The sequence below is a fragment of the Macaca mulatta genome, chromosome 8, assembly GCF_049350105.2.
Source record: "Macaca mulatta isolate MMU2019108-1 chromosome 8, T2T-MMU8v2.0, whole genome shotgun sequence".
NCBI lineage: Eukaryota > Metazoa > Chordata > Mammalia > Primates > Cercopithecidae > Macaca > Macaca mulatta.
Genome location: NC_133413.1, coordinates 111903386 through 111928311, shown reverse-complemented (window position 1 = coordinate 111928311; position 24926 = coordinate 111903386). Strand labels below are relative to the sequence as shown.

The following is a 24926-nucleotide window of genomic DNA, read 5'->3' as shown; positions in this document are numbered from 1 at the left end:
CATCCCTCACTGCATCCATCCCACATGCTGGCTTAGAATTACCCCCCTAAAATACAGATATTCCATTACAGACCTGCCAAAAATCCCCAGTGGTTATCCAAAGCCTCCAATATCAAGCACTGCAACTCATTCCAGAGAAAGTTCATTTTATCACAGTATTCTATTTGACTATTACTTCTGCACATTCTCTACTGTCTGTCCTTATTCTGGGAGGACTGATGTGCAAATGTAACACAGCCACTTGGATGAATGGCTATTTGCAGGTATAATTTCTATTATTACCCTCTCTTACACATCTTGGATCTCTAAAATCTTCCTCATTCAACAACAGAAAAACATGGCTAAACAAGATATTCATGATAAACCTCAGTATAAAAAAGTATAAATACACATACATACACACACACACACACACACACACACTTGAATATCTCCCCAACAAAACTGTAAAACAAGACTTTGTAGAGCCAAGATACGTTAAAGCAACAAAGAGTAAGAAACTCTGAGCTCCACTTCTGGCTTAGTGATGTTCATCTGCAAACACGGTGAGGTGGGTGATCACAGAAGAACTCAAATAGCATTTCCCTAACGTTCTATCCGCAGCTCTGAGGTTTGCCACCAGGACTGAGGTGTCAAGAATCAATGAACCTCTAACACTCAGAGCCTTCTGGGTCTGTGGACCCCTAGAATCCTCCCTGGGCTCAGTCAGCCTCTATTGGGGACCCAGGGCTTCAGCCTGTGACACATAAAAACAGCTTAACCAGGGTTTCTTTCAGAGTTTGAGACCAGAAAATTCCATCTATGCTTCATCTCCCTGCCATTCTAAGATCCCCTTTAAAAATGTAAGCCTTTCCACAGCCCCATGTACTTTCTTCTTTCACCCTACTCTCTGCATGGGTCAAATCAACTAGCAGTCTCACTAGCATGCATGAGAGTATCCACCCTTCCTACCTTGGCTAATAGTGTTATCAGACTTTATTAAATAATTTGTCAGTCCCACTTTTTTTTTTTGAAACAGAGTCTTGCTCTGTTGCCCAGGGTGGAGTGCAGTGGTGTGATCTGGGCTCACTGTAACCTCTACCTCTTGGATTCAAGGGATTCTTCTGCCTCAGTCTCCTGAGTAACTGGGATTGTAGGCACCTGCCACCATGCCCGCTAATTTTTGTATTTTTAGTAGAGAGGGGGTTTCACCATGTCGGCCAGGCTGGTCTAGAACTTTTCGCCTCAAGTGATCTGGCCACCACGGCCTCCCAAAGTGCTGGGATTAGAGGCGTGAGCCACCACACCCGGCCTCAGTCCCACTTTTGTTTGTCTTGATTACCGTACCTATGAATGTGCTATTGCACGACTTGCAGCACCCTTCCCTACCTTTTTGACCTCACATGCCCTAGTTATCCTTTCACATGAGTCTCAGAAACTTCTCTGGGAAGCGCTCTTCTATGCTGCCACTTACCACGTGGTATCTCAGCTAGTCATCTTCTTGCCCCTTAGTCTTGAGCAGTTTGAGTACAGGGCTCTGCCTTAATTACATTTGTGTTGCCAATGCCTAACAAAGGGTCTGGCACATAGTAGGTGTTCAGTAAACTTTTGCAGAATGAATATGGAATAACTATGCTTTTCCTGAAACCGGTGTTAACTAATATGGGGCCATTCCTAACTCCATGTCTTCTTTTAAAGGGGCTTTCTCACTCAGAGGAAATCAAACTGCAAATTTAATTTAAGTGGTGATTCCACACAGGAGGTATAACTGATACAGGAATGCTCCTGGGACTGCAGAATGTAAACTTATTTATGACCTTGAATAATTGTTGTTATTCAAGGAGCTTACAAGAATGAACTTGTGAGACTTAGAGGACTTTGCTTATGTGTTTTGAAAAGCAGCAGAATCCACTTGGGGCCTGGGTTTGTTTGGTTTACTTATATCAAGTTAGAGCTCATTGCTAATGTTTTCTTCCCCTGCCCCCAACTCCTGCCAAACAGTTTATGACCCAATGTACAAGAACCGCGTATCAAACTGGCTTCCACCAGTGTCAGAACCAGCAGGAGCCAAGAGGTCCACCACTCAGACTGCAAAACATCCTCCACATCTGGAGAGGAAGGCACAGACCAAAGAATCAGGACGTCTGTAAATCAGCCACTCTCCATGTAGATGGCCTGGTGGATGCCAAGAACTGGCTAGAGGCTGGAATACAAAGGCGGTATATGGTGGAGAGAGAGCTTCAAATATTTTTTTTTAATGGCGGGGTGCAGTGGTTCACACCTGTAATCCCAGCACTTTGGGAGGCCGAGACGGGCAGATCACGAGGTCAGGAAATCGAGACCATCCTGGCTAACACTGTGAAACTCCATCTCTACTAAAAATACAAAAAATTAGCTGGGTGTGGTGGCACGTGCCTGTAGCCCCAGCTACTCAGGAGGCTGATGCAGGAGAATCGCTTGAACCAGGGAGTCGGAGCTTGCAGTGAGCAGAGATTGTGCCACTGCACTCCAGCCTGGGCAACAGAGTGAGATTCCGTCTCAAAAATAAATAAATAAGTAAACAAATAAATAATATAAATAAAAATAAAAAATGGTGCACATTTTGGCATTCTTGGGTTTCTATCCTACCTACATACCACTTATCACATGTGTGACCTTGCATAAAATTCTTCCCTCTTAGCATCTCGGCTTTTAAACAAGAAAATGGGTTATTTTGGCCAGGTGCGGTGGCTCTCGCCTATAATCCCAGCACTTTGGGAGGCCAAGGCAGGCAGATCACTTGAGGTCACCCTGGCTGGGAAGAGTGACGGGGAGGGCGGGATGAAGAGAGATTGGTTAATGGGTACAAACACAGTTAGATAGCAGGAATAAGTTCCAGCATTCAACAGCAGAGCTGTGTGACTACAGTTAGCAATAATTTATTGTATATTTCAAAATAGCTAGAAGAGAAGATTTGAGATATTCTGAACACAAATAAATGGTAAATGTTTGAGGCGATGGATATCCTAAATGCCCTGATTTGATCATTGCATATTGTATGCCTGTATCAAAATATCACAGGTATTCCATAAGTATGTATAATTGTTATGTATCAATTTTAAAAAAAATAACCCTTGCTTTAGCTAAGGGGCCCTCATCTTGGTCTCTAACTCCAGCTTCAGGGTCACTGCCTGGCTGACTTTGTTGGATCTGCAGACCATAGATGCTAGTGGAGATTTGGGAACTGCGACTTTTGAGCCCTGAGTTTAACCTCCAGCTTCAGGGAGGTTTCGAAAAAGAAATGCATCAAATAATTCCGGATACTTCTTTTTTTATTTTATTGTTTAGGCCATTAGAAGGCTCCTAACCAAAACTGGCAAATGTATGGCCCACCCACTCTGCCTTCCTTCACCCTCTGCAGGCAGTGATAACCTTCCATGATACTCCTTGTGGAGACAAGGGGTGACCTTCTCAACATCACACTCCAGAGTTAAAGCAGATGACGGTGCAACAGGCAGACATATGTGCCAGGACACCATCGGCGCTCCTTTACATGGGAAATGGTGTTTACAACCCACTGGCAGAGAAATGCATGATTTGATTTTTTTAATCTAGCAGAAGAATGAATTATATGAGATTTTTGCATATTTTCTCACTCTATGTGAGCAGATGTCAGGTTGAAGTTGGGGTAGAGACTGTGCTCAGAAAATACATGTCTCATTGAAGCTAACTGATGGATTTAATGCCTTGTTCTCAGGTTGGAAGCAAGTCACCCAGCTACCCAGAAGCTACTTAGTAAATGTCACGAATCTCAGAGACAAAGCATGTGTGTCTGTGGGGACACACGTGTATACAGAAAGAAAAGTCTGAAGGCAGGCAAGAGATGATAAAGAAGAGAAGATTTGAAGTCTCACAAGATCTGAAAAATCATTCTAGTCTCAGAAAAGTAAACCCTGTAACGATATCAAAGTTGGATCAACAGGTATGCCAGTAAAATGCTTTTATTATTTGCCTTATTTGGACCCACGCCATATTTCTCTTTAATTGCTCCTTTCATTTTCTTGGGTAATAATTTTAAGGCTAACTTTTTAAATAAAATAAAATTGTTCCTCTGCTCTATGCAGATTTAACTAAACAGGTTAAGGCAAGTATCCCCAATCCCCGTCCTAGTCACCAGGTCTTGGTTTAGTTTATCAACCCAGGTCAGGAAGACAGATCTTATCCCGGTTGTTGCACTAATTATCTGAGGGGGAGTCATGTGATATAGGCCAGTGAGCCTTCCTAGGCCCCAGTTTCCTTGTTTATTCGATAAATATGTTTGACTAGTTAATACAATAGGTGTATGTGTGTGATGCAGGGGTGAGGAGCGGCTTAACTATTTTGCAAGAAAAACCAGTAACTAGTTTCAGTATCTTCTACGGTGAGTCTCTGACCCTATCCTAGTCACTAAAATCTGCCATTGTGGTCAAGGAGTCCTAGCCAGGGTGAAATGGAAGATCTGAAAAGTCCTCACTGCAGTGTGTAAGAAATCAAAGTAATCATCCTTTGCAAGGCTCAGTAATACCTTTTCATACCCAACATGATGGGAACCTTCACTTAGCCCACACTCATTTGGACTGCAGCATCTTAGTCAGCAAAATGGAGTAATAAAGTCTACAAATGAGAAATGACTTACTTCTTATGGAAACAGTCTTAAAATTATTTGGAAACACATACATTACTGTCTGTTTTTAAGTAATTTTTGGAGCCTTTAAGATCTATTCCCTGACTTCCCCTGCTTTGCTCTGCATCTCAGAGGTTGATTCTGCAAACTGCACTTTCCGGGTTAATGTGCCCTTTGACTCTGAGTTAAATTCTGCCAATGGGAGGCACTGGCAAGAGATCAGGAGGCAGAAAGAAGCCAGGACAGTTCTTCTCCTCCTTCTTGGCATTGAGAATGTCTCTGGCAGTGATTCTGCTGTGCTTTCATCTCCCATTGGAAAGCAGCTCTCTCTGTGGTCCCAGCTCCTGCTGGGTGGCTCCTCCAACACCCACCTCCTCCTACCTTTGATTCTCCAGCCCTGCAGGTAATAGCTGAGTTGTCTCATTGTGCCTTCAGCCTCTCCAACCTTGGCAATGGACTCATGCCCAGTGAATTACTGGGCATGGGTGTTGCCTTCCAGACTGAACCCCAAGTGATGTGCCATCCAGGGGGCTGCTGGTCTGTACAGAACAGACCTCATGTTTAGGGGTATACAGACTCCTGGCAGATTCACTTCTTCTTTAAACGGTTCACTTGCCTGACCACCTAGCATTGCATACACTAGGCGTGTGTTGAAATGGAAAAAACACTGGACAGGGAACTAGAAACTCACCGTGTAGTCACGTGACCTTTGCCAAATGCCTTTAGGGTCACATGAGCTTGAGTTTATTTATGTCACAAGGATAAGAGTTCATCTGACCTGCTGACTGCCTATTAGGTTCAAATGGAGAGGCCATGAAAACACGTCTTAGGAATTGAAATGGTCATTGCAAATCTAAATATATGACTATGATTTTATGAGACACAGTTGACTTTCATAGAATAGAAAATGCTTTGCTCTCGCCTTAGCCTGATTTTGGTTATTCAGTCTGATCTGCACTAAATGTCCTGACATAGACTCGTGCCTGGCACATCACAAGAGCTCTGTGGCTCCAGCTGTGATTACTGCGCCGGGCTCCCCTTGGCATCGAGACAACATGTCAGTTTATCAAGGATTATACAGAGAAGTCAAGGTCAACTTACCAATGTCAAGGACCCTCTGCTTTGCCGTATGCTGCCGAGAGTGCCAGTATTTCCAGTATTTGAGCTGTTCATCTCTGTTTTTGTCTTCACTGAAGACCACCATCACCACACTCTGCAGAGGGAAGAATCGTGGAGCTTACTTTTTGTTCAGTGCCTCTGTTGCCTCAGTCTCCAGTTCTGGAAGTTCTACCAGAGGTATTTTTGTGTCATGTTGCTTTTCTTGCTTTAGAAAAGCCCAGACAAGCTTGGTTGTATGTCTGTTTTGTTATAAAATGGACCTACTCAAAAAATGATTGAAAAATAAGAACAGCATGAAGGAAAAAAAAAGAGTCCTACATCAGTTTTACCAGGAGGTTATAAACAACCAGATCAACCAATTATCAGCAAATGTATTATTTAGTGAGGTCAGCAGAAACCCACCCAAATTTTTTTTTCTTGCATTGGAAACAAGCATTCTTTTGAAATTTCTACTCCTTAAACATAAAATGTGATGCCATTTGTAAAGAAGCAAACATCTGTTTGTGGGCTAATGAAGTGCCTCAGGCTGGAATATCAAAATTAATGAGAAAAATACCAAGGAAATGAGGAAAATGCTAAAAGACAAATTCATACTGGTGAACATAGATCTAAACTACAGATATTTCATACACCGAAAAACACAAGAGCAACTATGATATCTATTTAAATCTAATGTGAATGTACTTTAAAAATGAGCTTGAGAAACTAATTATATCTTGCAGAAATAAGAATTCAAAACTCTTTTCAGTTCTAAATTATAAACAGCCTCATTAAACTAAATACACATTAATTCACCGTCACTTATGAAATGGAAACAGTACCAAAAACAACCCTCTTCCAAATAAAACCCTTTAATTACAGTATCAGGAATACTCCTCCTCTCACTGCAATCCAAAACACTTCTTAGGCACCTTCCTACTGTTCCAGAAAAGTATTTCATGGACTTTCATTCCTTAAGAACTTCTTAGGGCGGGGCTGGGTAACTCATGCCTGTAATCCCAACACTTTGGGAAACTGAGGTGGGAAGATCTCTTGAGTCCAGAAATTCAAGACCAGTCTGGGGAATATAGTGAGACCCTGTCTCTGCAATAAAATAAAATAAAATAAAATAAAATAAAATAAAATAAAATAAAAAGCCAGGCATGGTGGTGCACATCTGAAGTCCCAGCTACTTGGGAGGCTGAGACAGGAGGATCCATGAGGCTTCAATGAGTAGTGATCATGCCACTGTACTCTAGCCTGTGTGACAGAGCAAGACCCTGTCTCCAAAACCAAAACCAAAACAACCTTCTCCTTTGTAGCAGTTTACACATTAGTAGTCATTTACTTATTTACAATTATTCAGCCAATGGCAATGTCTTCCCAATTAACATCAAACTAACAAGGACAGAAACAGTGTCTGCCATTCACCCTGGCACTTGACGAATAATAGACAGTAAATACATGCTGGTGGCTGGCTGTCACTTCGAAATCTGGCTCTTGCCTAAAGTATGTGTAAACAATTTTTACACAAGAAAGCAGATGTTTGTTAGGAAAACCATGTAGAAATATGTATCCATATTGTTTCAAATTCACAAGCAGTGTGATCTTCAGAGGCACTGGATACATGACAACAAAGAAAACCATTCTCTGTGCTGGTGCAACTATGAGCTCAGCCAGCTTTTCATTCTACCCTCTGCCACGCCTCAAACTTTTCCATTTATGTGTAAAAGCTTACTGTGTGGCTTCCTGGTGTTTATTTCTGTCTCAAAATAACAATAACATTTAAAGTAATATTTTTTCTGGCAAGTGTCTAAATTAGCATAAATAATGGCATATTCTTGGTATGGAAATTTATTTCTTCAATGATAAAGAAAAAAGCAGTTTGAAACTGTTGTTACCACGCCCTACATGCTTTGACTTGGAATGAAACACTGTTCTCAGAAATAAATGCTGGTAGGTTACAAACACATTTCTCCTTCCTGCCCCAGAGCTAGGGAGTAAGAGCGAGCCACTCTGAGGTGCCAACTTAGTCTCCAAGGGTAGAGGTTGAAGTCCTTACAAAAAAGGGGGGACTCTTCATTTCAGCCAAAATGGAACATAAAGAAATAAAATTTCCTTATTAAATTATTTTCATGATTTCAGCAAAGTAGAATTCTTGGGAAAGTCCCTGTACTCCAAACTCTTGTCATGACCTTAGAATACTAACCACCCACCATTTTTTCCAGGTTGATGATAATGGTGTTAAGAGGGTGTATACGAGTTATATTAACACTTGGAATTTATAAGGCTTAAAAAAAAAGCAAATTTATTCAGCGTCGTCTTACCAGATGCTCGTATACGAGAGGGGGAGGATGTAATTTATAGGAAATATATCCAGAGAGAAATATATCCAGGCTAACATTTGCCTGCCTTCAGGCCTCCATGCTGCTTAACACAGCGCAACCTCATGGTAAAGAGAGTTGGGTTCAGGAGTCTGATGGCCTAGGGTGGATCCTAGTTCCCTTGCCTTTTAGCTATGTAACCTTGGCCAGTTACTAGCTTCTGAAACTTTATCACCCAGTTTCCTTATCTGTAATATCATAAAAACAATAGTGCCTTTTTCATAGGGTTGTTGTCAGTTTCAATGAGTTACTAGACAGATGGTACCTAATACAGTACCTGGCGCTTGAAGATAATAAATATAAATTGTTATTTTATGACTCTTGCTATTATTATGATGATGGCATATTCTCCACTGCAGTCTTGACCACAGCGTTAGTACTTACTAATTCTCCTGATGGGCACACAACTTTCTCACTGCAGTGAGCTCAGCCTTGTGTGGAACCTGTGCCCCACCTGCACTGGGGGGTGTGCCCGAGTTGTGGCGCTGTAGGCACACCATGTGCTCCTTTCTTAAGTGTTCTGAAGTGGTTAGGAGGAGGGAGCTGTGACTAAAATAAGGTGGGCTGGGCACCATGGACACAACAGCATAAATCATTTTACAACAGATCAGGAAAATCCTTCCACCTCTTTTCAGAGCTGTGCTATCATTTTCCTTTTCAGTAGAGAAGGATTACCGGGCCTCTCCCTTCTTGGCAGTAGCACGTACGCCAGAAGCTGGCAGGCTTCCAGAGAAGGGAGAGCCAGTTGCATTTCCCACAAGTAGAACGAACACTCATGAATCTGAAAATTCCCCCAAGTGACTCCTGGTGGGGATCGTACCTCGTCTCTGGAACCCTGAGAAAGCACTGGGCTGCAGAAGGCTTTGAAACCGAGTTCCACCGGGCCCAGGGATTCAGAGTGAACTGCATTTTCCTTTACAGAATAGAACACAGCTCTTTCTCACCCACAGAGGGGTTCTGACTTACAGCTACTTACTTGAAAAATTATGACCCATTGATTGAAAACAACCACAACAAGGAAGCACATAAGCAGTGAGTGAAGCGGGAAAATTCCTCGGATACAGTCAGACAGCATGTTCCAACCACGTCCCTTCCCTGGGGTTTACTGGTTACTCATTACAATGATAAACTACGAGCCGGTAAGTGCTCTTGCCCCAACCCTCTGACGTTCGTTCTAGAATTATTTATGTTGAAGGTTTTATCTTTTTTTCCATGCTATTCCACAAGGCTGTGAGGTAGCCATTCCATTCATTGGATTCCTTTGTACTTTATCTGAGAAATTTGGCCCCTACCCTGACTTTGCTGATGGGGTGTCGGAAGCATTTGTTGTCTCCGGTCTCACTGAGTGTTATGGCATAGAACTGTCCCTTGTTGAGGTAGGTCATGGGGCCCTCCCCCTGCTTCTGACGGAGAGATTTGGTGGCTTCCAGGGTGTACTGAAACGTGCCACTGTGAAAGAAAACAAACAGTGGTCAGATCCACTCACTTGGACATTTCTGCTTTTTTGACCAATTTCACATCAATAGCATTTCACATCAATATTAACCAATGTTTACTGTTTTAGAGACAAAACACAGCATATGGCAAAAGAGATGAGACCAGACCAAAGGTCATTGCTAGTACAACGTATATAACATTTCTAATAGTGGCCCATAAACCAGATGGTTTGGAAGGGGAGAAAGTCCACGATGTGCCTGGCCAATTGTGCAAGAAAACGCTCTACCAGGAGAACCCCTGGTAGATCTTAGCTGGCAATTAGGTAATGCTCGAAGCTTAAGAATGAATAGAATTTGCCATTTTTACCCTAACAACAAAACAACGCAATAAATAATTTTGTTCAATTCATATATATACCTAACCTTTTTTTGTTTTGTTTTGTTGTCTAACCAAGGTGTTACAGATAGCTGTATCTTACTATAAAGCATCTCAAAACATGAAAATCCAAAACTCAAACATTCACCTGAGAATCTAGTTCCCTAATAACAGGGAGTACTTTTTGTCTTTTGCTTCTTGCTTTCAAGCCTGCAGAACTCATGGTAGGGTTGTTCAAAATCAGGGGTTTGCAAATGATGGCCCATAGGCCAAATCCCTCTCACTGCCTGTTTTTGTAAATAAAGTCTATTGGAACACAACTGCACTCACTTGTTTACATATTGTCTATGACTGCTTTCGTACTACAACAGCAAAGTTGAGTCGTTGTGGTAGAGATGATAGCCTGCTAAACCTCAAATTCTTACTCTCTAGTTCATTACAAAAAAAGTGTGCAGATCCCTGCTCTAAATAGTGTCCCTCATATTTTTTTAAAAACATGATATAATTTACAAAAGAAAAACGCTGATTTTTCCCAACTTAGAAGAGAATATCAATTATTTAAAATAACACAACAGGTATGAACCACAATCATTTTTTGTTTAACACATTCATTCAGAAATATTTATTTCTGTTATACTGCAGGACAGCACACAGTGACAATCCACTAACAAACACTGCGTATTTTCTAGATCATCAGAAACTCTCCATTGAGTTTATATTTTTAGCTCTTTTATTTCAAAGTCTTTGGAAGGCTGGGCACAAAGACGACTCAAACTTTGTCTCTGAAAATGGTTTCCTGACAGGATTATGGGGGGTTCTTGCTTTCTATGTTAAATATTTCTGTAATGTTTTGTTTATTTTTAAACTTTTATGATGACAAAAAAATCTGGAGGGCAGAATAATATTCCTCTTTTATGATAAAAAAATCTTAGGCTTAAGCTAATAAACTAAGCAAATTCTGGAATATGTGTCTTAAAAGAAGTTGGGAAATAAGTTATTCAAAACAGAACTGATTCCATTGTCATTTTGTCTGAAAAAGCAATTTCAATACAGTGCCATTGAATCATAGCATTTTAGACCCGGACAGGATATTAGGAATCACCTAGACCAGTAGCTTGCGTCTTGTCTAGAGCACAGACTGCTTTGAAAACATGAAGAAAGCAGTGAACTTTCCTTCCCAGATAAAGGCACTTATGAACATAAACTATTTTTAATATAATTTCAGGGATTTGTGTCCATCAAGCCTGCCCATAACACAGGATAAAAACCTGAGATTCAGCCCACCTTCCTCATTTCGCAGCTAAGGGGAGGCTAAGAGACGCGCTCACTCTGCTGGACCATGGCAGCAGTGGAAAGAGAAACTAGGTCAAGTCACTGGTAGGTCCTTGCTCTTCCCACTGGCCTAGCAGCTGCTGACATGGTGCTTTGGATTTAGAGCATGCAAATTAGACTTTTATTCCCACATTTTAGAAGGCAATTTCAAGTCCAGTCTTCCCTGCCTCCTGCTTCCTGCCCCATCTCCACAACACACTCCAAATTCTAAATAAGATGATCTGGGAAGGATGAGTGGGGAGCCTGAGATTGGAACCAGAGGACTTTAAGAGGAAACCAAGAGAATGGAAGAGGGCCATATGCGTAAAAGCGAAGGAGCAAGAAACATAGTGGGAGATGGGATTTTAAGTAAAGAGGGACCAAAACATAGAGGGCCCTGATGACCTTCATAAGGAATTTGAGTTCAATTCTGCCTGAAATGATGAAATATTTGGTAAGTTTTGTAAATGGGGGAGATAAATTCATTTCTTGCCACTTTCTCCCTCTCTCTCTTTTTGTTTTTTTAAATGTAATGGCGTCTTACTGTGTTGGCCAGGCTGGTCTTGAACTTCTGAGCTCAAGTGATCCTCCCACCTCAGCCTCCCAAAGTGCTGGATTATAGGCATGAGCCACCACGCCCAGCTGCCATTCTCTCCTGTCTTCAGACATGAGCATAACCAAGGTCTTAAAACATGACTCTTCTACCTGGAATGTTCTTAATCTTCCTTCTTTCCTTAGAAAACACCTGCTATTAACCCTTTAAGATGCAGCTCAAATGCCACTTCCTGTGAATATTTGCCCTCAACCCCACACACCTTCCTACTCCCACACACATGTGCAGGACTATAGGTCCATTTAACTCTGTTTATATATCTCCATAGCAGGACTCATTTCTTAGCAAATGTTTTTCAATTTGTCTGTCATCACATTTGTCTCCTCCAAAAGTGTATGGACCTCTTGTAAGGGGAGATTATATCTTATCCCCAATCCTACTCACACTGCTGCACATGGAAGGCACCTGAGTGCATGATAGCTGGTAGCTGGCTATGTGCACAGTGGAACAAAAAAGAAGTGTTGGCAGGGAGATCCAATGTATTGTAATAGCTCAGGAGAAAGTTGACAAGGATAATTTGGAAAAGAGATGACAAGTGGAACAGACAATTCAGCATTTGGCAAGTGCTGAGAAAGTCCAACATGAAAGAAGCCAAATCCTTTACCTCTAGCTGGGGTGGCTTGGAAAATGGCTACATCATTAGCCACAATAGGAAATAAAAGCAGAACACTAGGTGTGAAACCAGTGGAAGAGGAGGGAAAGAAGAAAAAAAGATAGAACTTCATATTACACTTGTTGGGCTAGAAGCATATGAGTATGAGGTTCAGAGGAACACCTAAGAAGGAATGTCTAACCAACAGAAGGAAGAAAAGGGGTGTAGGCCCCAGAAAATTGGTCAATACTGGAAATAATGATATAGAAGTCCTTTGTATAAAGAAAAAAGCACTGAGGCAAAGGAAATCACACTGTTCTGTAAAAGTTTACAAAGAAAAAAGGTTTAAAGGTATAACTTGAAGGTATATTTAAAAGGTTATCAGTTAATCAGTTTCTAAGGATGCATCTCCTGGTAACTCACCTTGATGTCTGATCATACATGTACTCCTCAGCCCCAGCTGAAGCACTCCGAAATTTCTGCAAAATATGAGTCATCGGAATTAAAACAAGTAGGTAAGTCATTATGCAAAAATGATAATAATAAATGTATCCCAACTATTTTATTCTCTCACTAGAAAAGAAAGCTATATATTTGATATTATGTTTTCAACTACAGCAAATGTAGTCATAGAACTCACCTATCACTTCCTCACTTAGAGCTACACTCAACAGAAAATACATTTGTGCTTTGTATGTTATTCACGTGTTCACAGGTGTTCCTATAGTGTTTGAGATACTGGAAGCTGTTTCCTCAAATACATAATACATCTCTGCCATTTGCTATTGTTTCCAACACTTATTCCAAATGTCACAAATTCTGAATTAACAGAACATGAATTACACAGAGATTATATAGCACAGCAAAAAGCAATACAGTAGAATGGTTAAGAACATAGTTTCTGGAGCAAGATTGTATAGGGTCAAGTTCTAGCTCTTTTACCTGCTACCTATATAAAATGAGGCAAATGCTATATTTTCTTCATCTATAAAATTTCTATTTGTAATAAATAGAAGAATTAAATAAGTTTTAAAAAGTACTAAGAATAGGCTGGGCATGGTGACTCATGCCTGTAATCCTGCACTTTGGGAGGCTAAGGCAGGAGAATTGCTTGAAGCCAGGAGTTTCAGACCAGCCTGGACAATAAAGCAAGACCTGTCTTGACAAAAAATAAAATAAAATAAAATTAGCTGTATGTGGTGGCTCATGCCTGTAGTCCCAGCTACCCAGAAAGTTGAGGCGGGAGCATCGCTTGAGCCCAAGAGTTCAAGGCTGCAGTGAGCTACCATCACGTCACTTGAGTCCAGCCTGAGCAATAGGCTGGAGTGCCTATTAAGACCTTATTTTCTTTAAAAAAAAAATAATAAAGTTACTAAGAATAGAGCCTGGTACATAGTGAGCACTATGTACATGTATAAATACTATTATAAAGTAATAGTTTGACCCTATTCAGTGTCCTTCTCTAAGGATCTTCATTATCACAATATTGTAAGAGTAGGTTTTCTGGGGAAACTAAGTTTAGTATTACACACAAAGAAGCTTGGGTCTCAAGATGTTCAATTGTATGCACAGTGCATATAGGATGTGCTTTGCTACGTTTTAGAACCTTTTCAAAAGTAGATGACCAAAAGCCCTAATTCTTGATCTGAAGTGAATATTGTAGAATATGGATGAAAAAGCATTTCATTGACCACATATCTTGTTCTTTCACTATGACCATTTTTCAAGTGTCTCGTCTTAAGAAATAACCTTCTTGTCTCTCATTTCTGTGCAATAAACTTACATTCTTTGGCCAGCATTTCAAGGGTTTCCTTCTAAAGGAGAAATGTTATCACAGCTATTTTCCAAACTTCCTCACAACCCCTAACCATCATCTCTGGAATTCAGCATACCTTATATCATAGTTTCCATACATATTTATCATCCTTCTTCTTATCCAGTCTTACTCCTTGAATTCAAGAAGATGATCTTCCCTTCGAACTTTACCCAGACGAATCCCATGAACATTGCCCAAATACTTGTTGGCTGATTAAATAATCATGACAGAGAATCAAAGGTACAGATTTGTGTTTCTTTTGCAATCAATTAGGTAATCAGCAAAGCATTCAATGGGAATTTTCTGGGGCTTCACCATCTGCTTTGGTGCCAGAAGAAACACACAATTATATATGACACTGTCCTGGCCTCAGAGAGATAAAAATTGGTCGAGGGGATGGAATACATTCACGTTAAAAAAAAAAAAAAAAAAACTGAAATACAGCAAATGACTACATATGAAAGTCTATGTTGAATCATCATTCATTCATGTGTCTTGACTGGAAAAGCATAGAATGGGCATTGCCAGGAAAGGAAGATCAGCAAAATTATAGGGGGATTTCATAGAGCTGGTGAGCTTCACTCTGACCCTTGGAAGCCAAAGATAGCCTGGATTAACTGAAGGAACTGAGAGAAAGTAACCCAAGCAAAAGAGGGCCACCGTGAGTCAAGACAAAAATGATGAGTACAAATTTGGTGCATACATGAGACCAAGGACACAGGCCTTGCTTAGTTATTTAGTAGGAACTTGAAAATTTAGGTCTTGGTGCCCAATATGATAGCCCCTAGCTCCATGTGCTATTTAAATTTAAGTTGATTAGATTGAAATACATTTAAACTTTCGGTTCCTCAGTCAACTAGCCACATTTCAAGTACTACATTCACACATTGGCTAGTGACTAACGTTGGATAGTATTAAAAAATTTTCCATCATTGCAGAAGGTTCTACTGGACAGACTGATTTAGGAAAATGTATTTACATTTAATATGGTCAGGATTTAGAAAATTTTGGAGTAGGAAGGTAATATGATGAAAAAAATATTTAAAGGAGTGACTTGGAGACACAGATGCATTTCCAAAGTCTTTGCTTGAAGGAATATGCAGTAACCCATAAAAACCATGGTGAATCAGCATTAGTATACATGGCAAGAGTAGATTACCATCCATGCCATAGATTTCTGCAGTCTGAGGATAGGCTAGCCTCCTAAAGCATATTGGACTTGTAAATTCTGTGGTTCTAATTCCCCAGATTGCGCGAGAAGGTGTGATACTACAACTCTTCAGACTCAGAAAGATTCAACTACGTGCTGGCTGAAATATAGAATCCCACTTCAATGCATGAATGCATGAGGATAAGAACTGTGAAAAACTAAACTAAACGTACATATACACCATGGAATACTATGCAGCCATAAAAAAGGATGAGTTTGTGTCCTTTGTAGGGACATGGATGCAGCTGGAAATCATCATTCTCAGCAAACTATCGCAAGAACAGAAAACCAAACACCGCATGTTCTCACTCATAGGTGGGAACTGAACAATGAGATCACTTGGACTCGGGAAGGGGAACATCACACACCGGGGCCTATCATGGGGAGGGGGGAGGGGGGAAGGATTGCACTGGGAGTTATACCTGATGTAAATGACGAGTTGATGGGTGCTGACGAGTTGATGGGTGCAGCACACCAACATGGCACAAGTATACATATGTAACAAACCTGCAGGTTATGCACATGTACCCTAGAACTTAAAGTATAATAATAAAAAAAATAAAATAAAATAAAAAAAGAAAAAAATAAACGTTTTTCCTAGTTCCATGTTATAGTAGTGGTGACTACTGTAGTTACCATGTTACAAGCCTAGATATTATTTTTCATTAAGCTGAAAATTTTTTCTTCAATTCTGTTACATTATCTGTATAATTTTAAAAGAATTAAATGGATAGTGTACCTAGAAAACATCACCATCCTTTAGATGAGACCTGATTACATTGATGGGTTATATGGCTATAAATGAATTAGTATTAGGAATTAGAACCAAAATGCTCAGGTCGTTCTGGATACAGTTATCAAGTTTCCACAGTTGTTTGGAGACCTATTAATATAATTTGTAGGATGCCAAAAGGCAGTCAGACAGCCAACATCACTGTATTTTACTGTGACTTGATATAGTGCATCTATAAATTTGAACTCAGAAAAATGATAGTAAAGAAGGTATGATAATATATATTTGATAGATTACTCTTAAAGGACCTTGGACATCAGGCAATCATAAACATATTTAAATCTCAAATATTAGAATTCTGTTCTTTCTCTTGTGTTGTGGAAACAAGCTATCTGGTAAGAATATGTCTCAAAAAGACAATGTTTCTTTAACTGTATGGAAATCACAAATTGCTAAACCATTTCTTGTCTTTGACTAGCCACTAATTTTTTAGGTCCCATCATTTATTCATTCACTCTTTCAATAAACATTTACTGAACATTTACTTTATATCAGGCACTGTGCTCAGTGCTACAGATACAGCGGTGAACAAAAGGAGAATGTGTCTCTGCTCTCATGAAGCTTCTGGTCAAGTAGGAAAAAACACTAATCAAACAATTGTTTATTTTTAAAAACTACATTCTGTGTGCAGGCATTCTGAAGAAGAGCAACAGTTCTATATGAGCTCATCACATTCACTGCTATGAGAAAGCGAAAATTGGCACCACTGGCAGTCAACCTTAATGTTCCTAAGAGAGTGCAATGCTTCCAGAGAAACATGGATAAGGTCGACAGGAGGTAAGCAGTGCTTCCAATAGAGCCCCAGAAGATAATAACACAATAACAAGGTGAATAATGCTCCCTCCTTCTGAACAATGATCATGAGATATCCAGTTGCTGGGTGTCCCTACATCTTGACAGTATCCAATTCAGAGCTGGTTGTCACTTCTGTAATCCCTCCTTGGACTCATCCAGCACATGACCAAACATTATGAAGAGCTCTCAACTCTCCCTGACTGAGAGGCTGTTAAGGGTCTCCTGCTGAGGCAGGCTAAATAAGTGTAACTTTGACTACGGATGTGTTTGTGGTCGTCTCCGGGGTGGTGGATTTAGATACAAAGAAAACTGACTCCAGTAGGAATTGGAGTGACAGAAAAAAAAAAAAAAAGGGCTTCCCTAAGGAAGTTACACAGAAGGAAGGGTATAGAAAGGTAGTAAAGAATACTCTAGGGCAGTATTGCCCAATAGGGTCTTGTACAACAATGGAAGTGTTCTATATTTTCACTGTCCAGTATGGTAGCCTCTAGCTGCATGTACATGTAAAACATAGTTAGTGGGACTGATGGACTGAATTCTTAATTTTATTTCATTTTAATAATCACACATGGCTAGTGGCTATGGTATTATACAGCTCAGTTCTAGCCCATGGACCAACATACACATAGGTCCTGAGTCAGAAGGGGGCATGTGAGGCTCACAGAACCTATTGGAGCCTAGAGCAGAGGATAGAAGGAGGAAAGTTGTATGAGAAAAGATGGGAGAAGCATTGGAGACACAGACTCCGCAGTGCCTCGTAAACCCATTAAAGACTTAGATCTTTAACTGGGCTCAGTGGCTTATGCCTGTAATCTCAGCACTTTGGGAGGCCGAGGTGGGCAGATCACTTGAGGTCAGGAGTTCAAGAACAGACTGGCCAACAAGGCAAAACCCTGTCTCTACTAAAAATATAAAAATTAGCTGGGCATGGTGGTGCCACGCCTGTAGTCCCAGCTACTCCATAGGGTGAGGTAGGAGAATCACTTGAACCCAGGTGGCGGAGGTTGCAGTGAGCTGAGATAGCACCAGCACAGCCTGGGCAACAGAGTAAGACTCCATCTCCAAAAAAAAAAAAAAAAAAAATTTAGATCTTTAATCCTAAGAGCAGTGGGATCTAAGTGAGGGGGTGGAATGATCAGATTTCCATATTGAAAAGACTATCACAGGTACAGTGTACAAAATCTGAAATGGCAGTATTAGAGGCCAGAGATAGTGACAGCTTGGGCCCGTATGGTGAAGTACAGTGGAGACAAATGGATGAATTTCAGAGATGTTAAGAATGTAAAATTGATAGAATTGATAATGGATTAGATGAACTGAAGGAAAAGCTTGAGCAACCAGAAGGATGGCAGTGCCACTTATGAAGGTGGAGAGCACAAGGGGAACATGGGGGAGGATCATAAGTTAGACGGGATAAGTAAAAAAATCAAATGGGCAGTTAGATATAATAAAGATTATTAGTTCAGAAGAGAGGACCAGGCTGGAGAATAAAATTGGAAGGTCTTTTGGACACAGATGATAACTGAAGCTGTGGACATGAAGCCAAGAGCATTTGCAAGAGGGAAGAGTGATCAACAGTGTCAAATGGTGCTGCAAAGTTAAATAACAGCTTTAACAGAACTGGGATGTTCATATATGTTCTATGCATGAGGTGGGTAAATGCCCTGTTAATCTAAAAAATGCGTGATCTAGTCTTATCAACTTCGACTACATATAGAGAGATTTAAATCCTCCTAAGGTATAAAATGTGTATGCCAGAGATTTTCTAAAATTTTGCTTGATGTTAAAACACATTAACAAAATGATAGAAATTTAGTGTTATCATAGCCACTGCATCATATGTTTAAGATAAACATAATAAAACTGTGCATTAATCAGAAGTGAAGCCATGTTCCAATTTAGTAGATGAATCAACATCTTTGAGATTTTATCCTTTAAATGTGTGGGGGATAATGGACTACCAGTTGTCAATCAATCAAGTTGGATAGGGTTTAGATCCAGGATCACTTCCAGTTTCAGACTAGATGAATATAAAATCAATGGACTAATGATCATACATCTATCCAGATAATGACAAATAGTCATTCTTTGCTTTCATTTCAAGATGCTCTGCAAACTATGTTAATTCTACAAATAATGTGCCTGGAGTTGAATTATGAACATCAGACACAGTGGAGCTGTCTGATATTCACTCATAAATAATTCTCAATTCTTGAGCACATGGGAGGACTAATGGGAGAATTAAACTTCTTGGCCCTCTTGCAGTTAGGTTGATCATGTGGCTAGTTCTAGCCAATGAAATGTGAGATGGTGCAGTTGCGCCGCTTTCAGGTCAGCTAGTCAATATGACTAAAGTCAGTAAAGTATGACTTTACTAGTCAGTATGCCATCTCCACAGCCTCCATTCCTCTGCTGGGGAGATACTAGAAACCACACATAGAGATGATAATGTCACAAGATACAGGGCCCCTGGATTCCTGAGTCACTAATTGGAAGAGAGCTGTACAGACATGCATCAGTATTTTTATTAGCAAGAAATAACATTTTATTGCATTAAATCACTGAGATCTTGGTGTTCCTTTGTTCCTAAACCAGAAACTATTGTTAACTAACTTATAGAAAACTGTAGTACAGAATAAACAAATTCTTCCTTCCATTTTGATTTCTTATTACGATTACATATCTATATGATTTTTGATAAAAATCTTTCCATCTTTTAATTTTTAAATGTTTTTTAAAACATTTTTGGTCTTAATTACCACTCCATTGTACATTTATCAACTATACTCTTTGCTTATTAATGGCATGATCTTCGGTTTGTTTCTTAACCTCTCTGAACCTCTGTCTCTTCATTTGTAAAATGGGAAAAATAATGCACCTTCTTTGCAGGATGGTAGTAAGGATTAGATGTAAAATGACTAAGCCTTGGTCCCTGACACAGAGTAGAACTCAGTAAATGGCATCTAGCATTATTTGCCTTCACACATACAGACAGATTGTAAGCTTCTAGCAGAAACTAGGCATGCCTTTTGCCCTAAGCTTCCACATCACCACGGTGCCTAATACCCAGTATAAATCAACACGTACTTGCCAAAAGTTATTACAAAGAGGATGTAGAATAAAAGATAGATCAAATTAGCTAAAATTCATCCATTAAAGTACCTTTTTTTTTTTTTTTTTTCTGAGACAGGGCCTTGCTCTGTCACCCAAGCTGGAGTGCAGTGGCATGATCATAGCTCGCTGCAGCCTGAACTTCCTGGACTAAAGCAATCCTTCCACCTCAGCCTCCCAAGCAGCTCAGACTACAGGTGCATGCCACCACATCTGGCTAATTTATTTCATAGTTTTGTAGAGACAGGGTCTCACTATGTTGCCCAGGCTAGTCTTTAATTCATGGGCTCAAATGATCCTCCTGCCTCTGCCTCCCAAAGTGCTGGGATTATAGGCATGAGCCACCACTCCCAGGCTAAAGTACTTTTAATGCTACCACTGTCTTTTCAAAAATCCCAGCCTCAGTTAAAACAAACTACTCCCTTCCCTGCTACACTACACATGCACATGCACATGCACATGCACACAGAAGAATTGGGATCAAATGGCAAAATAAATTTGATTATTCAACAAGGGCTCTAGATATTTTAATAGTTTGCCTAGAATAAACGAGTTTAGACAAATTTTCCTTAATGAAATTTTCTTGGTGAAATTACTCTGAAATCACTTAATCTTATAACCAGTTGGCAATGAAATAGCTAACGATCATAGTAGGTCATTCAATTTAATTTACATCAGGCTGAAATACAATATGCCATGTAAACACTGATTTCTAAGACAAGGAAAGCAGCTCAACCAAAATCAGTGGGAATAGTCTTTATACTTAGTTGCTGGTATGTTTCTTTACTTTCTCATCTACTTCAAAATAAAGCCCAAAATACAATAGCTTCCTTTCACAAGACTCTTTATCTACAATACAAACATAACTGATAACACATCCCCCAAATAGCATGATGATTCCGTTGACATTGGACCACGTCCATACACTATTCTGTGACTAATGGAATATTTCTACACTGTGTGAGAAAATACATCAGTGGCAATCTTTTGGTGAAAAAGCATGTACCTCACATGGGATCGTGGAGTGATAATTTCAGTTATTTGCTTTTCTACAGAAGCACCCCTGACTACTTGAGAGCAAATCAAATAATCAACAATACCAAAGACTCTACAGGATCCTTCACTCAGTTTAAAAAAAACAAAGAAAGAAAGTTTATTAACTATTTTAAGCAGTATGATACAGAAAGGTAATTTTAAGACCATTTTTTAAATTTCAAGGGCATTGAAAGTTTGATTATAAAGCTACCAGAGCCCAAGAAATACGACAGCCTCTTAAGGACAAGAAATTTATCATATGTCACTTTTGTCACTCCCTTATTCCACAGAATATAGCAGGCACTCAGAAATGACTGGTGCCAGGAGTGGCAGGGCTGCTAGTGCAACTTCTATGACCTAGTATAAAAGAGTTGCTCTCGGCAACTTTGCAGAGAGCTAGTCCCTGCTCACCAACCTTCTGTACTCTTTGCTTACCTGAAAGATAAAAAAAAAAAAAAAAAATCTGATATGGACCAAGGACAGTCAGATATTTTTTAAAAGAGTTTGGTGAATCACTGTCTTTTTTTTTTTTTTTTTTTTTTTTTTTTTTTTGAGACGGAGTCTCGCTGTGTTGCCCAGGCTGGAGTGCAGTGGCCGGATCTCAGCTCACTGCAAGCTCTGCCTCCCAGGTTTTTACGCCATTCTCCTGCCTCAGCCTCCCGAGTAGCCGGGACTACAGGCGCCCGCCACCTCGCCCGGCTAGTTTTTTGTATTTTTTAGTAGAGACGGGGTTTCACCGTGTTAGCCAGGATGGTCTCGAACTCCTGACCTCGTGATCCGCCCGTCTCGGCCTCCCAAAGTGCTGGGATTACAGGCTTGAGCCACCGCGCCCGGCCGAATCACTGTCTTAAGCAATGGAACTATTGAGAATTAGAAGGCCCCAGTCTTCTCTGAGTGTGTAGTCATATGGTTAAGGATTTAGGTCCTGAAACCAGATAGCTTAGGTTGAGTCCTATCTCTCCCACTTACTGCTAAATGACCATGAGCATACTTATGCTCTCTGATCCTCAGTTTCCTCATTTAGAATATAGAGATGACAATAATAGTACCTACCACAAAGGGCTTTTGTGAGGCTTATATATCACTTAGGATGACGCCCAGCACATAGTGAGTACCCATCAAATGTTCATTATTTTTAAATATTATTACTTAAAGATAAAATCTCAAGCTCAGGTAGCTGCATTTTTCCCCAGTGGAAATTAAATAGGCAGCAGGTTAAAGATATTATCATGCTGCCACTACACTTGCTCCTCTTTAGGAAATTGGAAAACTACACATTCTCTCCTTCTGCCATTGTCTTTTATTGGCTCAGGTGGGCTGGAAAATAGGGAACCAATGACCCTCATCTTGAATGCAGAGGCAGTGCTTCTAAACAGTGAAGAAGCTGATCTGAGCTAATAAAAATACACATTACATATTCTAGGTCAAAATTTGGAAAAGGTACCAACAATTATATCATAAATTGCTGTTTTACCAAGATCCCAAGGCAATTCAATGAATACAAGATCATCTTTTTAGCAAACCGTGCTGGAATGAAACCAGTATGGCTGGATATCAGTATGGACAAAAGGGTCTCAATCCTTACCTCACACCATATATGAAAATCACATCACCTCTCAAGCTTGGTGTTTGGTTGGTGGGGACCCACACAGGTTCAACATGCATATTAAGAAGTGTTATTTTTGTTTGGGAGCCATCTACCCTGGCCATGGGATGATGTTCATCCACAATAATTGCAAGGTGTTCAGATTTTGCAAATCTAACTGCCATAAAAACTTTAAAAAGAAGTGCAATCCTCACAAAGTTAGGTGAACCAAAGCATTCCAGAAAGCAGCTGGTAAAGAGCTTACAGTGTATAATTCATTTGAATTTGAAAAACGTGAAAATGAACCTATCAAATACCAGTGAGAGCTATGGAATAAAACTATTGATGCAATGAAGAGAGTTGAAGAAATCAAACAGAAACGCCAGGCTAAATTTATAATGAACAGATTGAAGAAAAATAAAGAGCTACGAAGTTCAGGATATCAAAGAAGTTAAGCAAAACATCCATCTTATCCGAGCTCCCCTTGCAGGCAAAGGGAAGCAGTGGAAGAGAAAATTGTACAACAGTTACAAGAGGATGTGGACGTGGAAGATGCTTCTTAGAAATCTCTGTAACCATTTCTTTTATGTACATTTGAAAATGCCCTTTGGAGACTTGGAACTGCTAAATTATTATTTTTTACATAAAGTCACTTAAATGAAAAGTGATTAAAACATATCTTTCCTACATTTCCATCTACAAAACATCAGATATTACGGATGTTAGATTGCATCTCAGTGTTAAATGTTTACTGATAGATGTACTTATGTAAATCATGAAAATTCTACTTATAACTATAGAAGTGAACTGTGGATGTAAAATGGTTATGCCATTTGGATAATGGCACTAGGCAGCATTTGTATAATAACTAATGGCAAAAATTCATGGCTAATGATGTATAAAATAAAACATTCTTTGCAGTAAAATATTCCCTTTATTAATGTTACAGAAGGGGGATACGACAAGGAACTAACAATTTGTATGACAGTGTCAAATGTTATTTTGATTTTAGTATTTCCTATTTGGTTTATTTGCATCTTAGAAGAGCATAATGACATTGTTTGATTAAACCTAATTATGCTGGACTGTTTTGACCTGGTTTAACCATTCTGATAGGTAGTTGTGGATGTTGGGGATGAGAACTGAATAATCTTTGCTGGAATGACACTATACTCTAGAATTTCCACTTTGGAGAATGCTCAGTTCTAACTTGTGATTTCTGATAGAACAAACTTTATTTTTCTAGTCCAGTAATGATCTAGAAGCAGAGGAATCCTAGTGCCTTTTTAAAGTTATTATGTGGTTTTCTTTTAAAAAGCTCCTGTTTTTGGAAAGTAGAATTTATAGGTACAACATCTGTTCATTATTTGCACATAAAATAAAATCATTTAAAAAGGAAAAAAAAATTACTTCAAAATGAATCAGAAACCTACATGAAAGACATAAAACTAATAAACATCTACAGAAAAACAGAAAAACAAAAAAAGTGTGTGACATTGGATTAGGGAAAGATTTCTTAAATGATATAACAAATGTATAAACTATAAAAGACAACATTAATAAAGTAGACTTAATCAGATTAAATACTGTCACTCATGGAAAGATATAGTTAAGAAAACAAAAAGGCTAGTGAACTGCAAAATATGTGACTAACGAAGGGCCTATATTCACATTATATAAAGAACTCTTACAACTTAATAAAAGGAAGAAAACTCAATTTAAAAATTGGACAAATAATTTGAACAGACACTTCACAAAGGAAGTTATAGGAAGGGCCAAATAAGTACATGAAATAATGTTCAACATCACTACATTTTTTAAAAAATGCAAATTCAAAGCACAATGAGACACTATCACATATCCACTAAAAGATCTAAAGTTTAAAAGTTACCAAGTTTTGGCAAGTGTGTGGAAAACAGGGATAGTACCTTATAAAGTTAACTATACATGAGCCACAAGGCCTAGCAATTCCAGCTCTAGGTATTTACCCGAGAGAAATGAAAGCATATGTCCACTTTAAAATATAAACAGGAATGTCTATAGCACCATTTTTCATAATAGCCAAAAGCTGGAAGCAACTAAATGTCCATCAACTAGTGACTAGCTATAGTGATATACACTCACTATGAACTACTACTCAGCAATTTTAA

At 39.5% G+C, this 24926-nt stretch overlaps 1 protein-coding gene and 1 pseudogene across 4 annotated transcripts in view; one reads left to right on the top strand and one right to left on the bottom strand.

Moving 5' to 3' along the window:
* Window positions 1-24926, bottom strand: part of GRHL2 (grainyhead like transcription factor 2) — a 184879-nt gene that overhangs the window by 90551 nt on the left and 69402 nt on the right. For all 4 annotated transcript variants that reach the window (XM_015145804.3, XM_077943941.1, XM_028852802.2 and 1 more), the window contains exons 5-7: window positions 12855-12910; window positions 9396-9552; window positions 5723-5834 (exon numbers count right to left, since the gene is read on the bottom strand). In XM_015145804.3, coding sequence (XP_015001290.1) covers window positions 5723-5834; window positions 9396-9552; window positions 12855-12910 — 325 coding nt within the window. The remainder of the gene's footprint in view (window positions 1-5722; window positions 5835-9395; window positions 9553-12854; window positions 12911-24926) is intronic.
* On the top strand, window positions 22762-23466 carry LOC106999893 (putative ribosome biogenesis protein RLP24 pseudogene; annotated as a pseudogene).